General features: G+C 40.8%; 2 protein-coding genes across 2 annotated transcripts; both read right to left on the reverse strand.

The window, feature by feature from the left end:
• Positions 1-545: 545 nt before the first annotated feature.
• On the reverse strand, positions 546-6,621 carry LOC119408420 (52 kDa repressor of the inhibitor of the protein kinase-like). Its single transcript, XM_037675239.1, has 6 exons — positions 6,550-6,621; positions 5,967-6,088; positions 4,279-4,389; positions 4,041-4,205; positions 1,179-1,329; positions 546-1,079 (listed from the first exon to the last, which is right to left on the reverse strand). Exons 2-6 carry the CDS (start codon positions 6,061-6,063, stop codon positions 749-751), a joined length of 855 nt encoding a protein of 284 aa, XP_037531167.1. The 5' UTR covers positions 6,064-6,088; positions 6,550-6,621; the 3' UTR covers positions 546-748.
• Positions 6,622-10,569: 3,948 nt separating this feature from the next.
• Positions 10,570-17,427, reverse strand: rap2c (RAP2C, member of RAS oncogene family). Its single transcript, XM_037675779.1, has 3 exons — positions 16,516-17,427; positions 13,133-13,418; positions 10,570-10,925 (listed from the first exon to the last, which is right to left on the reverse strand). Exons 1-2 carry the CDS (start codon positions 16,786-16,788, stop codon positions 13,140-13,142), a joined length of 552 nt encoding a protein of 183 aa, XP_037531707.1. The 5' UTR covers positions 16,789-17,427; the 3' UTR covers positions 10,570-10,925; positions 13,133-13,139.
• Positions 17,428-17,967: the final 540 nt, after the last annotated feature.

A 17,967-nucleotide genomic window follows, 5' to 3' on the forward strand; every position in this document is an offset into this window, starting at 1 on the left:
GGGAATTAAGTTGATGATCCACATGACGACGATCTGGGAGAGTTGTGGAAGCAAGACTTAGACGAGAGGTGATTATTTGTGAGCGGCAGTATGGCTTCATGCTGAGGAAAAGCACAACACATAGGCGTAGCCAGGATTTTATGAGGGGCGGTTCGTTTGAAGAAAAAGTGGACCTGTAGGACTACTCTGATTGGTTCATTGGCGGTGGTACACATAACTTCAAATGTGTAAACAAGCTAATTAGCTAGCTAGTTAAAACACTGCTGTGTGAGGTAAATCTGTGTTACCAAATAGGCGGTTGTGAGTGGAGAAAGAGCAACACACTGAGAGGGGAATAGCGTGTGTGTCCAGTCTTCTATTCAGAACTCATCCCAGACACGAACGAACACTTCGGTACTCCCGAGTCCCGCCCGAACATACACAAAAAAAAAAAAAAAAACACCGAAGAAGAATGAAAGACGTCATCCTCTTAAAGGCACAGTACCACTCCTTAACTCTAACAACATAAATGCAAACTAAGCCCGCAAATAATAACATTACTTCAATTGCAAAAATAACTCATCTTTTTACTTTGCTTTGTTAGACATTGTTTTTTATGAATGAAATTAATGAATTGAAAAATACAATACAATCCACATCTACACATAAAAAAATGACACTATAGAGTAAGATTAAAATTTCTCAAGACAAATGTAGTTTTGCAAAACCTTTTTTTTTTACAATGCATAAGACAGTTTTGTCCAACATCTTATATCTCTGGATAGACAAGTGAGTCCAGCTCCATCCTCCTCGAGTGTTTGTTTGCAAACACATCAACAACTCTGTCAAGGTCAATGTGTTTGCTGTAGTGAATGTGAAGTAGTGCCAGTGATGAGAGACGCTCCTTCCCCATTGATGCCCGCATGTAGCTGTTCAGTCGACGAAGGGCACTGGCACTGCGCTCACACTCGCAGGAGGTGACAGGGAGTGTGCAGGCCAGTTGAAGTAGGACATGCAGGTTGGGGTACAGGTCTCGGTCACACTCTTTAATGGAACCTGCAGGGGTGTTCGGCCTCTGTGACCCAGGCACTCTGCCATACCTAGCAGAACAATTTAAACAAAAATGTTCTGTATAGCAATGTTGTAACATTCAATTTCTAAAATGGGCTTCTCAGGTGCTTAACTTCAAAATAACTTACTTCAACTTCCACCTTGTAATCTCTTGGTCAACAAGTTCTGGACTGGGTAGGTCTTCGGCATACATGCTCACAATCTCTGTGGTGTCGAGATGACGATTGCATATCACAGATGGCACTAGTCCCAACAAGGAGCTAGCTGTGGCAGACAGGGCTGAGTACAAGAAAGAAACTTTGTAAGAAACATACTTAAGTTTCAAGTTTTATATGTAATTTTTAACTTATCTGTAATTTTTTAAAATGTATTAAATTTTTATTTGTATGCTCTATGACCTCTGTAATATGTACACAATTGTTCAAAAGTTTTGGGTCAACCAATTAACATGTATTTTACCAAGAAAGCTCACACTTATGTAGTCAAATTAGTTTCAAAATGAAAAGAAAATATGTTCATCAAATTGATCAATTTGGACTGACTAACAGAAAATGCCACTGGAACACAGGAGTGATGGCTGAATAAAAAGAGAGTCAAGTGTGTATGCCTATATAATGTTTCTCCACCAGAGGGCGCACTGCAAAGGCTGAAAAAAAATCCTTGGGTCTTTGAAAAGTGGTGGTGGCTTCATACAAAATTAGTTTTTTTTATGCTTTTTAACATTAAAATGATATTATACATGAAAAATAAAGTTGATATTGCTTTAAAAACACCCATTTCCAGACATAACAGTCATTCACTGCATTGACTGTAGTTCTGATTACTTTTGTTATTTTAATTGCATAAAATTGTGATGTTTATTACAAAAATGTTTTGCCAGCAGATTCAGCATTACATGTATGCATATTGTCATTTATCCTAAGAAGATTATTACTACTATATTTCTTCAGCACTAGATGTTATTGATAAAAAAAATATGTATGAAAACAAAAATGCTAATAGTCTGGGGAAAAACAAAAACGTTGTAAAACAACCTTCATAATATGTATATAAAATAAAAAGTCTCAAAAGTGCAAGTTGACTTAACAATTTTCCTTTTAAAAATAAATTTCTTAATTGGAGTTAGAGATCATGAGTGAGTGTATTTGGTTTAAAATGTTCAAACAACATGCAAACAGATGGCATATCCAGTTACAGAGTCAAGTAGTTAGATGTTTGTAAATCTTCACAAGAGTAAAATTCTTACAAGAAAATTGAGCTTCCAGGTTTGTTATGATGTGTTCAAGGAATGGAATGGCAAGGTTCAGCCTGTAGTGACTGAACACATCTTCAGATGGAATGTTGCTCCGGTGCTGCTGACGCTTTGTGATGCGGGGCTTGCATGGTGTCACACCCACTTTGTCAGCCATACGCACAGCTTGGTCATAGACCAGTTGGAATGACTCCCTGACATCTTCCCTCAGAGATGTGTACACACATTGGATCTCAGACACCTGTGACAAAAAAACAAAACAAAGAACAAACAAAAAAATATTAAATGACAAAGCAAAGAACTGGTTTTATTTTGATGTTTTATCCCTGTTTTATAGTGAAAATGCTAAAGAGTATTACCATTGTATGTGCATGTATGATGTCCAGCGTAGATGACTGCAACTTCACAGTGATGCCAGCAAGGTGAGACAAATACTGGTATATTGTAAGAAATGAGATGATGAAGTCAAATGTTGTCATGGTAGCCAATATTTGTTGAGCATCACTGCGAGTTGCTGGATCCCAGTTGATGTACGCCGGATAATCCTCCAGGTGCATCCGATGGCCAATCACCTCCAAGGTTTCTACAATATAGAGATACCCCTGATAGAAGCGCTGGTACGCTGACTGCCGTTCAGCCCATCTGGTGCGACATAAATCAAGAAGAACTTTCCTTCTCTCTATGTCAGGAACATGCTTCTTCACCACTTCCTTCAAGAGACCTGATCTTTTTGGACTATGATGGAAGAATGAACAGCAATACTTAAGCCTGTCTATCACACTTCGTATCTCTGGAATACCACAGGAATGCCCTATCACCAAGTTGAGACAATGGCTGCTACAGTGCGTGTATGTTGCAAGTGGTGCCACTTTTTTGATCTCTGCTTGAACACCAACATTTTGTGAAGACATGTTTGCCGCACCATCATAACCCTGGCCACGTATGTTGCTGGGATCTAGGCCAATTTTCTCAATTGTCTGTAGAATTGTCTTGGCAAGATAAACACCTGTAGTGTGGGAAAGTGGCACAAACGTCAGAAACTCCTCTCGAATGTTGCTCTCTCTGTCCACAAAACGCACACAAAATGCCATGTGTTCAATGTTGTGTGATGTTACTTCATCAGCCAGGATTGAGTAGAACTTGGCCTCCTTAATTTCTGTGACAAGACCGCTGAGAATGAAGTCATTTCCCATAATGTCCAAAATCTCATTCTGCGTTTGTGGGGATATGTATGTTGCATTCTTCATCATAGGTGAGGCTAGATGATTTTTCACAGTTTCATTATGGTTGGCAACTAATTGTAGCAGTCTCAGAAAATTCCCAGGATTTCTCTCTTCATTAGGTGTCTCTACATGACCTCGAAGTGCAATGCACTGCCTGCCACAATACAAAACAGTCTCAGCCACGGCTTTTACCACTTCCCGATTGTTCCTCACATTATCAGCCTTCCGCTTGTCCAGTAGTGTCCTGACATTTGCTGCTGGTTTCTCCATTGAGGACAGAAACTCATCCTTTAGCTGAAGAGCCTCCTGGTGGTACTTTGAACTCTGATGTTCACGGCACTTTTCTGCTTTTTTCTGCCATGCTGTAAAAGGGCGGGTGACAAACGATCCTTTTGCAGAACGATTTGTGCAGAACAGTGAACAGCCCAGACAGAAAACACCATCCACATTTTGGCTATAAACCATCCAGTTGAACTCTTGAAGCCAAGAGAGTTTAAATGACCTGTAACATCCACCTGTATAAGTTTTTGGGAAAATGTAGTCCGACCCTGGTTTGACGTGGTTCTTCAACATCATGTACTTGTCCCCAGGTGACATGTTGTTAATAGCCTCATCTATTTCAGTGTGACTCATGGTGGCTTGGATGACCTTTCCAATGTCATATGAAGACACTTGTGGACCTGTGAAAAATTTATCTATTTAATATATCTATCTAATAAATCTATAGATCTGCTTCCAGCTTTTTATACTGACCTGTGTAAATGGACTGCGTTTTCAGCTGATCATCGTTACTTCTTTCAGCATGGAGGCAGCCATCTTCATCATTAGAAGCACTGGTACCCACCAAACTTGCACTGCCTTCATCTAAATCAACAACATATGACACGTGAATAAGAGGTTTTAGAATATTTTTTAGACACTTCTAGCATTTAAATAATTATATCAAAATATTTAATATTTAGCTAAAAGAATTTACAGAAATACATTCTAAATAAGAAAATATTTGTTCCTGAAATCCTAGAATCAGCACTGCTTAAAGTACAGAATGACATTCTTCTGTCCCTGGATGCAAGAAAACCTGTTCTGCTGGTAATGTTGGACCTCTCAGCAGCTTTTGACACCGTAGACCATCAGGTACTAATCACCCGTTTGGCCTTCAGGGAGTTGTGCTTGAGTGGTTCAGATCATACTTAACAGACAGAACATTTTCTGTCATGATAGGTGATCTGTCCTCCTCTTCATCAATCCCTCTGACATCTGGTGTACCACAGGGATCCATTCTGGGGCCAGTTCTCTTTTCTCTTTACATGCTGCCATTAGGACCAATCATTGCTCGCCATAATCTGTCTTTTCATCTGTATGCAGACGATCTACAAATCTATCTGCCGGTCACTCTCAATCCCTCACTCAGTTCAAACGCTATTGTCAACTGCTTAAATGACATTAAGCACTGGCTCTCTCAAAACTTTCTCCACCTAAACACTGATAAAACTGAATGCATTTTATTTGGTGCATCCAGTGACACCAGTAACATCCCTCCCAGTCCCAGTTTTCCGCTCCCCCACTTCAACCATGTGGTAAGAAATCTTGGAGTGGAGCTTGACTCCAACTTAAAGCTGGATAAACAGATCAGTTCTGTTGTCAGAACCAGCTTCTTTCAGCTCCGTCTGCTCTCTAAAGTAAAGGCACTCCTTAGCCGTAGTGATCTGGAGAAAGTCATCCATGCCTTTGTGAGCTCCAGGCTTGACTATTGTAATGCTTTATACATTGGAATTAATCAGTCTTTTATCTCCCGTTTACAGCTTGTACAGAATTCTGCCGCCCGCTTTTTAACCAACACACGAAAATATGAACACATCACTCCTGTCCTGTCCTCTCTACACTGGCTCCCGGTTCAGTTCAGGATACAGTTCAAGCTGCTGCTGTTTGTTTTTAAAGCTCTGAATAGACTTGCACCTCTCTACATATCTGAACTTTTGAAAGTCGACCAGCCCAGCAGAGCTTTACGTTCTGCCAGTCAACACCTGCTGGAGGTGCCTTGCTCAAGGTACAAACAATGGGGAGACCGGTCCTGTTCTTTTGCCGGCCCAAAAGCCTGGAATAGTCTCCACTTTGAGCTGCGTGTCACCTCTGATCTGGCTCTGTTCAAAACCAGACTGAAGACCCACTTGTTAAAAAAAGCTTTCAGTCTGTAACTTTTATTACTTTTGGTATTTTAGTATTTTTATTTCCACTGCCTCCTTTTATTGCTGCTGTTTTTATTTTCACTGATTTATTGTACCTGTTTTTATATTTTCTGTCCTGTTAAGCACCTTGATCAATGCAAGGCATTGTAGGAAGGTGCTATACAAATAAAGTTTATTATTATTATTATTAATTCTAAGACATATTATTGACAAATCTATTTTACAAGAAGATCTGTTTTATTTATCTTTTTTTACCTGGAACTCTCGGTTTCTTTGAAACAAAGTTGAACATTGAAGCACAACCTTCAGCTGCTCTTTTCCTCTCTCTGTCCTTCTGCTTGCACCTACCCATCAAGGTTGGTATCCAGCACAGAAACCTGAAAAACAGTTTTTCTGAATGTTTGTTCTTTTGAAAAATTATCCAAACATTTATTTTTCACCATATTCAACACTGCTAAGTTATTGTATACATGTATCCTGTCCAAACTAAGCCTGAGACCTGTAGCTTTTGTTTAGAAAAAACATGGACGCTCCGTTTCAGGCTTCCTGTGATTAACTGTGTCCTATCACTGTAAACTTAGCTTTAGGGATAGAATGGGGGTGACACTGGTACCAATTTCAGATAAATTACTGTTCCCAACATGGCGGAAATAGACAAAAACAAGGAAAAAAAACATGGCGAAAATCGTCGTCACAAACTTAGCTTAGCTATAGCATGTTTTAGCATTATCCCATATCTTATAAAAACGTGACCCACTTCTAATCTCTCTAACATCAAACGGTACTACTTTAAATACACAAATGAACAGTTGAATCAAAAACCACAATGTAATTTTACCGTTTGAATCCACCGTGTTGCCTTCCAAGCCAGGACAGAGTGAACGTCGTCTTCACCTCGCAGTTCTATATCTGGCGGGAGTTGTAGGTGGGACTTCATTGGCAAAGTGGGCGGTTCGTTCGAACCCCCCGAACCCCCCCTGGCTACGCGCATGCAACAGACACCATCTTTGCTTTGAGGATGCTGATGGAGAAGTACAGAGAGGATCAGAAAGAACTCCAGTGTGTTTTTGTGGATTTAGAAAATACATATAACAGAGTGACAAGGGAGGAGGTGTGGTATTGCATGAGAAAACCTGGAGTGACATAGAAGTATGTTAGACTGGTACAGGACATGTATAAGGACAGAAGGACAGGGGCAATGTGCTGTAGGAGTGATGGATAGCTTCAAGGTGGAGGTAGGAGTGCATCAAGGATCAGCTCTGAGCCCCTTCTTGTTTGCTCTGGTGATGGACCGACTAACAGAAGAGGTCAGGCAGGAAGCCTCGTGGACTATTATGTTTGCAGATGACATTGTGATCTGTGGTGAGAACAGGAATCAGGTGGAAGAGAACTTGGAGAGGTGGAGGTATGCACTTGAAAGAAGAGGAATGAAAGTCAGCTGTAGTAAGATGGAGTACATGTGTGTAAATGAGAGGGAGGCTGGTGGAACAGTGAGGCTACAAGGAGCAGAGGTCACAAAGGTGCAGGACTTCAAACACTTGGGGTCCACTGTCCAGGAAAATGGGGAATTTGGTAAAGAGGTGAGGAAGAGTATTCAGGTAGGATGGAGTGGATGGAGAAAGATTTCAGGAGTGATTTGTGACAAAAAGGTGTCAGCAAATGTCAAAGTAAAAGTTTACAAGACAGTGGTGAGACCAGCTATGTTTATGGTCTGGAGACAGTGGCATTGACAAAAAGACAGGAGAAGGAACTGGAAGTGGCAGAAATGAAGATGATGAGGTTCTCCTTAGGAGTGACAAAGATGGATAAGATGAGGAATGAGATCATCAGAGGTACAGCACAGGTTGAAGAACTGGGAGCTTCAGAGTTTGAGGTTCACCGTTTTTATGTTTCTGTATTTTATTTTTACTTTGCGTTTCCTTAATGCCACAAGATGTCTTGTTTTCTCGTTCTTATTGTATTTTACATTTTTATTTGACCGAACAGTAAAGCTCTTTGGTCAGCTTGTTTCTTTATGTATTATATAAATAAATTGACAAGTTTGTTATGTGTTTTTTGCAGAGCTGCAGTTAATTTAAAATAGCAGACAGCATAACATGTAAATTTGTCCTGTAGCAGAACTTGTAGGCAACATTTTCCTGTCATCAGGGCCTCAAGCCTTAGTCCTGGACGTGTGTGTGTGTTCCTGGTTCAAGGCGACTGGTGTCGATTAAACCTTACATGGTCCCAGAAACATAAAGATTTGTCTTGTAAACACCTGAGAACATAAATACCTACCAAATAAATTAGATTAAAATGGTGTTGTTGCCGATTAGCTTTGTTGCAGCTTGCCCCTGCTTCACAGCGCAGGCAGCACAGTCCAGACGTCTGCAGTGACTCTTCGTGTGACCAGAGACTAAACGCAGCAGAAACCACAACAATAATCAAAACAAGATTTTCCTGTTGCACCACCACAAACAAAAAATGCCAAAAATCACTCAGCTACTGGTGCAGGAAAACCGCAGCAGCAGAAAGTGACACTTTTTACATCATTATCTGTGTTTTCTTTATAGGAGAAAAACTTTACAAAAGCTTTAGGGGTAAGTATGAATAAAAGTTCACACAACTCCCATGAAGGGTTTCCTGTTTAGATTTTGATTTCACCATAAGTTCAGATCAAAAGGTTTCCTTAGGTTCTTAAAGCCCGACAATGTCTTTTTTTATTTTGCCAAATATTTACAAGGTTTGTAATTTATACAAACCAGATACAGCCTTAAAAAATAAAATTTAGTTTAAAATTTTAATGGCAAAGATTTAGTCTCGTTTATTCATAAATATTCACTGACATCTTATCTTCTTTAACATGACTGGACATGATGCCACCAAAAGTCAACATCTTATCTTTTTACATTTAATATTAATAATAATAATAATGTCATCACATTGTCATTACTGTATGTTTCCATACAATGGAGAAATTAGTCTCTGCATTTAACCCATCCACCACCAGGTGGTGCAGTGGGCAACTATTGAAAGCGCCTGGGGGTCATTTTGGGGATAAGGTGTGCTGCCCAGAGACACCACGAGGTATGCAGTGACCGGGGATCGAACCTGGGACTTTCGGGTCCCGAGCCGGCAGCCCTGCCTCTACACCATTAATTACTATGAAAAATTAACAGAATAGGAAAATAAATTAATCCGGAAGCACAAATGTTTATCCAGTTTTTTTTCTCCTCATATTTATCCAGATATGCAAGACACTACAAAAATGTCTATACTTTGAAGTCTTGTTCACAAGACACCACAGTTCAGGACACTTTCCAGCCGTCTCGGTGTGATTTCTGAATGGACCGACATGGCAGAGGATTTGAATTTACCCACCCAAAGCTCCTTTGTGTTGTGAAGCAAGGTAGCAACAGAGGCAAAACGTTCCACATGTGAAAAGGTAAACCAGCTGTGCAGCACAATGTGATGACGTGATGACATTTGGTCGATTCACTACACTGAGTTAATTATCATGATTTGAAAACAATACGAGGAAGATGTCCGCCACACATTTATTGTGTTGCGCTCCGGGTCAAGGCAGCAGAGTTTTGCTCTGTGCCTCCTTTGGTTCCAGGATGCCCGCTTCTTTTCTGACTGCTTGTGCCTGAGCAGGTCATACTCATCTGCGATTTATGAAAAACCAGAAACAGCTTAAAGATGGACTGGTCTGTGCGGCCAGTTTGTGAAACAGTTTCGTTAAAGTGACAATTCATAAGCCTCAACACAACCGTACTTTTAGAAAACTATCATCTTTGTTTTGTTTTCCGCTTGCGTAAACAAATAAGACGTCATTAACGAAAGAAAATTCAAAGTTTTAACTTTGCAAAAATCTTTGTGTAAAAATCTCATGCTACAATGTGGACACCTGCAGCTTAAAGACAAGTGTGGCCTATATACGTCTTCTTTTTTTAAAATTGTATTTAGTGGGCGTGGCTTATATTCAGGTGCGCTCAATAGTCCAGAAATTACAGTATAAATAAATAAAAATTCATATGGAGCCTGTGTATCACTCAAAGATAATACTTTATGTGTCTCATCACAGAAGTTTCAGCATGTTTACTTTAAAATGATGACAGTTCTTTATCTTAAAAAAAAAAAAACTAAAATGAAGACGACAAATGACACAAGGTCGCAAGGGAAAAATTTAAGGCTGTTAAATTCTCAGCTTAAAAAAAAATTAAGATCCCAAAAAAAACTCACAGAAAGCAAAAGCTAGTATAAAATTAAGTTTAAAACAAGCTATCATGTCACTTTTAATAAATAGATTACATTATTTAAAAAAATGTATATCTGATTACTGTCCCAGAACCTTTAAATCCAACCACAGAACGAGAAAATTAGCATGGCCTGAATTTAAAGCAACACATATTATATTGTCTAACACAAATACGGAGCGCTAGCTTGCTTTGGTCATTCCAAATCTGACAGATTCCTCGATAAAACTTAAAATGGAAGACCAGCGTCCATGTGAGCTTTGCTTTATTAGAGACTACGACATAACTCTGGGGAGAAACAGGAAAAAAATAGCCTTTCTTCATCTCTTCAAGTGAATTTAAATGTTTAAAGATTTTCAATTCAGAGCATGTTTTTAGAAAAGCACAGCTGCTTCATGTCACTCAAGTAGTTTTACTGTTATTTAATGTTAATATTTATTGTTTAATTCTAAATGACACACTCTTAAAATAAAACAAACATTTACTGTAGTGTGTTGAATCAGTTAGAAGATACCAGAATAAGGTGACCGGTACACCTGAGCAGCACACTAGTTTAAGTATGCATGCTTAAACGTCAAAATGTTCCATTATTATGAAATACTTTATCAAATTACCAATTTCAGACATGATACAAGTAATATTAAAGAATACAGATTAAAGCAGCTTTAAAAAGATGCTGCAGCCTCACAAAACACCTGCTTTCAGGAAAACTTCCACCTATAAATGAGAAAAAAGAAAGGGGGGAAAAAAAAGATGAATTCACAGAGTCAGTGTTCGACTGCGCCCAGGCTCATCGTAAAAGGCCGTCGAGGTTGCAGCAGAAGCTTCTTCCAACAGTTGCAATATCAAAAATAAGAGCAATGTCTGTTTTCTGTCAGACACTCTGTGAGAGTCAAAAACTACCTGATGCAACAAGTTTGTGTCAGGTTGTCCTCAGATTCTTGAAAATTTCTGTGATGATTCAGGAAAACGATCCCTAAAGAAACAAACAAAAGAAGATGTTAGCAGATGAAACCTGTTTAAAAGGTCAGTGAGCAGCGGCTAAAAGAGGCAGCATCTCAACCAGAAACTAGACAGAACTTCCTGTTTTGCAACCCCATTTCTATCTTAGGATGTGACATTTTCCTCTTTCTGCAGCTCAGCTTCTAGAACCGTCTGCTTCATTGCACTCTGCCTTCCTGGGCCTTTTTTCCCTTCTCTAGATACCGTATTTTCCGGCATAAGTCACAGTTTTTTTGCATAGATTTGCCAGTCCTGCGACTTATACGCCGAAGTGACTTATACACGTTTTTACCCCCCGCATTCATAACGCAATTTTTGACTGACGCTTTAAATGTTCATTCAGACTGACATGAACCAGAGTAAACATTACCATTTGTAGCAGCTAGAGGCGCAAGAGGGCCCTTTAGGCTTTTGACAACTACCAGTGGGCGAACCGTATTTTCCACCGTACACGTCGTTCCGCCCTATAAGTCGCATCAGTCAATATTTGTCTAATAAAGAGGAAAAAATCCATAACTATGTCGCTTCGCCGTATACATCACATCTATTATACGTCACTGCAGACAACCTGGAAATGTGGGCCGATGTGCCAAAAATCGATGGGCTGCCAAATGGCAGCTGCGGGAGCGTGCACGGGAGGACGTTAACAAGAATTTAACAAGATTAAACACTTAAAAACAATTATATGTTTGCTCGAAATTATAGTAAAGGTGAGTCTCAGTCTAGTTTGCTTAATAAATGCACTTTGACGGTCAAATTAGATGCATTTCAAAAGCTGATACGCAGAAGTAAACACGTGCACGCGACGAGTCGCTGTGCAAATTTAACAAGATAAAAGTCTAAAAACAATTGTTTGCTCGAAATTATAGTAAAGGTGAGTCTCAGTCTAACATTTTCTTAATAAATGGACTTTAATGGTCAAATCAGCTGAATTTCACCAGGGCGGTGCAGCTGGTTTGACAGTTCCAAGCAGCAAGCAAACCAAAGGTGGGGGGACTTAGGCAGGCCGATTGGATCATTAATAGCTGGAGATTCTCAGTCATCCAGGACATGGTAAATTTAAAAAAGTTTTAAAAAAAAACAAACAAACAAAAAAAACAATAAAGTATAAAGTAAAGTATAATAAATACATTTCAGTTGTTTTTGTCTAGAACTTTTTTGAATTTGTCATTATAGCCACGGTTTACCTATTACAGGATACAACAGCATGCCTTACAGCTACTACTCCTGTGCTGCCATCAAGTGGCTGAAAGTGGTAATGCTCTATTTTTTTGTCAGAATGAATGAAAACAGTCATATCTCAGCCAAAAATTGGTTTATAAATATGGGAAAAAAAATCCATAAATATGTTGCTTCGGCCTATAAGTCGCAGGACATGTAAATTAGGCAAAAACTGTGACTTTTAGGGTGGAAAATACAGTAAATGTTCCTGTACCGCTACCCCCGCCACCAAACATTGACCATTAAAGTGCATTTATTAAGGAAAAAGTTAAATTGAGACACACCTTTGCTAAAATGTTGAGCAAACCAATTTTTTTAAAGTGTTAATCTTGTTAAATTATGAAGAACTGCAACAGCCACCAATCGATTTTTGGCACAACACCAGCCCACGTTTCCCAGGGGTCAGCTGTGACGCATAATAATAATAATGTCATCACAATGTCAGCACTGTACGTTTCCATACAATGGCGAAATTAGTCTCTGCATTTAACCCATCCAACACCAGGTGGTGCAGTGGGCAGCTATTGAAGGCGCCCGGGGGGTATTTTGGGGATGGGGTGTGCTGCCCAGAGACACCACGTGATGTGCAGTGACTGGGGATCGAACCTAGGACTTTTGGGTCCCAAGCCGGCTGCCCTGCCTCTACACCATCTCGGACCCCATGTAAACACGACTTATACTCCGAAGCGACATATAAGTTTTTTCTCCTCTTCCTGACCGATGCGACTTATACTCCGGAAAATATGGTAGCTACTCAGGTAGTGGAATCCTCCACTCGAGCCTGCAAACGGTCTGCAGCACCACCCGCTTGTCTTTCTAACGTCCAGACAAATCTCACCACTCCCTCGTGCTGTCTTCCCTGGCTTGTGAAGCAATTTCTTTGTTACTTTCAAAAACACAAGCAGCGCAGGGACATTTTTAAGCATTTTGTAAAATGAGCAGGGAAACAACCGGGCCCACCTTGTCCTCACTGCACCACACAGGCCGTGCAGCACTGCTCCTGCTTCTCCGGCAGCGTGGAGTAATTCATCTGTCGGACAATCTCTGCGAACAGCTCGTCCACCATGGTCTTGCTCTTGGCGGAGGTCTCGATGAAGGGGCAGCCCCACTCCTGAGCCAGAGCCCGTCCGTCTGATCCGGCCACCTCGCGCTCAGACTCCAGGTCCACCTTGTTGCCGACCAAGATCAACGGCACCTTCTCAAAACGCTTCACTCGCACTATTTGGTCTCGCATCGGCCGGATATCCTGATAGACGGACACACAGGGGAACATGAAAACTCTATACGGGTCAAAATTCTATCTGTCTGTTAGCAAAATATCCCAACACAACCAACTCAACTTAGAAAAAAAAGACTGGCTGTAATTGAATCATTGTTACAGATTTTCTGCTGAGATCTGATGGATCAGAGTGATTCGTTACACATTCAAGTGCTACACCTGGAAGATATTTGCCTAAACCTTTAGAATTAAATGTTGTAGTCAGTCTTGTTTGTCTGTTAGCAAAATATCTCATGGACCATAGGACAGATTTTAATGAAACTTTTAGGAAATAAAACATTTAACTGCAACTAATTAACTTTTAGAGTACAGCAAATCTGATTCAATATGTCCGAGACAGCTAACTGACACTATCAAACACACAAATGGTAATAACTTGGTTATACAGCTGCTAAACTTTAGTGTGGTAGTAGCAGAGAGTCACTCACAACAGACTCTGAGCATGACATTTGACAAGATTGCACATAATGTTCTATTTCAAATCTAGCCAAAACAGTTACAAACATTCTGATGCATGCTCAATAATCCAGGTAGAAAAATCTAAAAAAGTTAAATCTGGTCCTCTGGACATTGCTTTGTTTTGGGTTTTTTTTTTTGAATGTCCAGAGGACCAGATTTAACTTTTTTAGGTTACAAACAATATTTAAAACTCTGATTATATGCATTTCTTAAAGTTCTTCTTGACCAGAGGTCTGCAACCTGTGGCTCTGGGGCCACATGCAGCTCTTTAGTCCCTCATCTGTGGCTCTTTGAAGCTTTGACCAAAACTTACATGAACTTTATTTGTATTGGTTTATATACACGCAAAAAGGATGTTTGGACATTTTTTTGGTGTCAATTTTCTGCAAATGTTTCAATGATACTACAAATTTTTGCGTTATTACTTCACATAAAAGTGGGACTCATGTAGGCCTGCAGAGTTCAGTGTTTTTTATTTGTACCAAAATAATTAAATTAAAAAAAAAAAAAAAAAAATCCCTTCTTTGCACAAACATGGTCATTTTTTTTTGTCCTAATATGAAAAAATATCCATAAATGTTAACATTTATTTTAGATTTTTAGTTTTATAATGTCAAACCCACAGGCCAGAAAAGCCCTGCTATACGAACCTTGAAGTGGCCCATGGACCATCAGTTGATACTCACAGCTGTAGCAGGTTTTTCAGCTCCAGACACTTTTTGTAGTGAGCGAAGGGGTAGAAATGGCTGTTTTGATCAAAAAGTTAGCAGACCCCTGTTCTAGACCATTAACTGCTTTTGTGGCCCTTTGGTACATATTCAAAGAACACTGAAAGTATTAGCAACATAAAAACAAAGTTGTGCCCTCACATTTTCATCTTCATAGAGACGCTGCTATTCTTAAAAACAACACTACAGTTTCCTGGTTTAGTTTGGTGTTCTAGAATTGCGCCGCTCAAAGTGGCTGCATGTTGGAGCAGCTCTGTTACTTTCATTCTGACATTTTGCTTTTGGAAACTTTAATTCCTCTTTTTCTGGATGTAAATCACATTTTTTGGATGATTGTTTCCGCTGGTATCGGATGCTGTGCAGCTGGAAGGATTTTGGCTGAAACTTTTTTAGTTTTGGACATTTGTTATGATGCATAACCATGGCAACAAGGCAGTTTTCTACAACCAACAGCTGATTAACATCTCAAAGCTCAAATAATATGTCAACTACAACCCCACATCTAAAAATTAGTTGAAAAGGATGTTCTGTGGACGCATTCTCATCTACCTGCCAGCTGTGCTCGAGTGCCTGACCACTGAGATCCTAGAACTAGCAGGAAACACGGCTCATGACAGTGGAAGGACAGGATCGTCCCTCAGCGCCTACAGTTGGCTGTCCACAGCGACGAGGAGCTTGTCAGGCTGCTGGGAGGAGTGGCCATCGCTCTGGGAGGAGTTTTGCCCGGCATTCAGGCGGTCCTACAGTCCGGGGAACCGAGAGGCCAGCAGAGTCTGGGTGGACGGATCGGACGGCATCTGCAGCCAGTTTCTTAGGATCCACTGTGGAATGGACCTTTACAAGAGATCCTTCCTGCCTACAGCCTCAGTATCTATAACATCTCTTAATGAAATGAGGATAACGAGTTACAACAAATAATTTTCCTTTGGGATTAATAAAGTATTTTTGAATTGAATTTGAATTTAGTGAGTTTTGTGATATTTTGTTTTACCTTTTAAAAGCTACGTTTGGAAGATATAGTATTGTGTCATCAACAGATGAAACTACACTTGTTTTCTGTTTTAAAAGTTCTTTTTATGTCACTACAGAACCATTAGTCTAAAATACATTGATTCAGGAGGAACAGATACACAATGGCAGGTTGAGAATCACATGTTAAGATAGAAATGTTAAAATGAAAACTATTCAATTGTAACAATTCATTATAAGAAATTAGGTCAATTTGTCCTTTAGTAGTCTCAACCTATAGCAGCATAACAAGCCAACACTAACTATATGAGTTATCAAAAAGGAAAGTCTTAAGCCCAGTCTTAAAACTGTAAAATGTGTCAGCCTCACAGACAAAAAATGGAAGTTGGTTCTACAAGAGAGGAGCCTGATAACTGAAAGATCTTCCTCCCATTCTGCTTTTGGAAACTCTAGGAGCTGCAAGTAAACCTGCAGTCTGAGAGCAAAGTGCTCTGTTAGAAAAATATGGAAGAAAGATCTGTAATATAAGATGGAGCTGGGTTGTTGAGGGATTTGTAGGTTAGACGTAAGATTCTCAAACCCAGTCGGTCAACGCAGATGGCCACTTGTCCTGAGCCTGGTTCTGCTGGAGGCTTCTTCCTCATGAGGGAGGTTTTTCCTTTCCACTGTCGCCTTTATGCTTGCTCAGGATGAGAGTCTGCGATGGAGTTACACTCAAGGGAGTCTGCTCCTCTGATAAATCATATTAATTTACTTTTTTATGTGTATGGATATTTCTGTACAGTGCCCTGAGATGACTTCTGTTGTTACCAAACTGAACTGGGACATGTTTCTCTAAATGCCTGTGTTTGCTTGTTTACACGGCTCAGCCTGACCGTGGGGTGGTGTTTGTGCGTGTGTATTCTCACCTGGAATGACTGCTGGTTGACCAGGCTGTAGACCAGTATGAAGCCCTGGCCGTTCTTGATGTACAGGTCCCTCATGGAGGCGAACTGCTCCGTCCCCGCCGTGTCCAGGATCTCCAGCACCGAGGGCGACGAGTCCACCTCGATCTCCTTCCGGTAGAAGTCCTCGATGGTGGGGTCGTACTTCTCGATGAAGGTGCCGGTGACGAACTGCACCGTGAGGGCGGACTTCCCGACGCCGCCGCTGCCCAGAACGACAACTTTGTATTCTTTCATTGGGGCGGTGGAGGCCGGTGCTAGCTCAGCAGCAGCAGCTATACTCCCTCCATAAAACACCCACAGGGCCTTTAAAAAGCTAACAGGAAAACTGAAAACACCTAGGATACATAAAACAACCCCCGCTCGTTCACATGAACCAGTTCCTGACACTCATGCTTCTTCTGTGACCGTGCTTCGGCTTGTTTAGTTGGCAGTAAAGCTACCTCCAGCCTGGCTGATTTCCAGCTGTTCCATAGCGGAGCTTCGAACCTTCGCCACCCGAGCAGGAACACCGAATGTCGGCTTGGACTCACCGGAGAACTCGCTGTCTATCCGCCGACAACAAGTCACGGTGATCCACAATCAGCAGCCGAAGGCCACCATGGCCCTCCCGCCACCCTTCCCTCTTCTCGCTGGCTGGGGTGTCGCAGCGCTGCTTAGGACCCGAGTCTGGGCCTGGTTCTGGTTCCGGCTCGGGGGGGCCGCAGCCTCGGCCCTCGAGCGTCCTATTGACGCAGGTTCGGTGCTGTAATCCAGCGGTCCATTATCTACGGTTTCCTGCTGCTCCGGCGTCTCATGGACTCATGGAGGGCAGGTTTTCTGGCAAAAAGAAAATCTTTTCCTCCCCAACTGATTTCCGGAAGTTAACAGGCTGCTTCCGCATCCTCACAGTTTTTCACAATAAAAGTCCCTGTAGAACACCAGAGGCCATTTCACAACTAAACTAAAATAAAAGATTAAGATGGGATTCTTTTCATTATCATCCTGGTTTAATCTATCCATAATTAGGGTTTACAACTATAGTAAACCTCTACTACTTTTATTATTACTGTTATTATTAACAATAACACAATTTGAACAGAAACTGTCCAGATGGCCTGACTGAATATTGTTGGAATTGTACCTGGATTATTGAACATGAACTTTGGTGTTTTGAACCACTTTGGCATGGCTACCCCAGAGGAGTTGACAGGGGAGAGGGCAGGCCCCAGAGGCCATCGTATCATCAGAAAACTGTTTTTTTCCCCACTAGAGTGAGCTGCTTGTGAGACTCAGTTTGAGTTGTGGCTCCTCAGATTGACGAAGTCCTTTGGCTCAAGGACGAAACGTTTCAGCAACAAAAGAAACCGTCCAGATGACCTGTATCCAGGTAGTCTCATTGAGCCATATATATATATATATATATATATATATATA

The sequence above is a fragment of the Nematolebias whitei genome, chromosome 4 (assembly GCF_014905685.2).
Source record: "Nematolebias whitei isolate Nwh7 chromosome 4, NemWhi1, whole genome shotgun sequence".
NCBI lineage: Eukaryota > Metazoa > Chordata > Actinopteri > Cyprinodontiformes > Rivulidae > Nematolebias > Nematolebias whitei.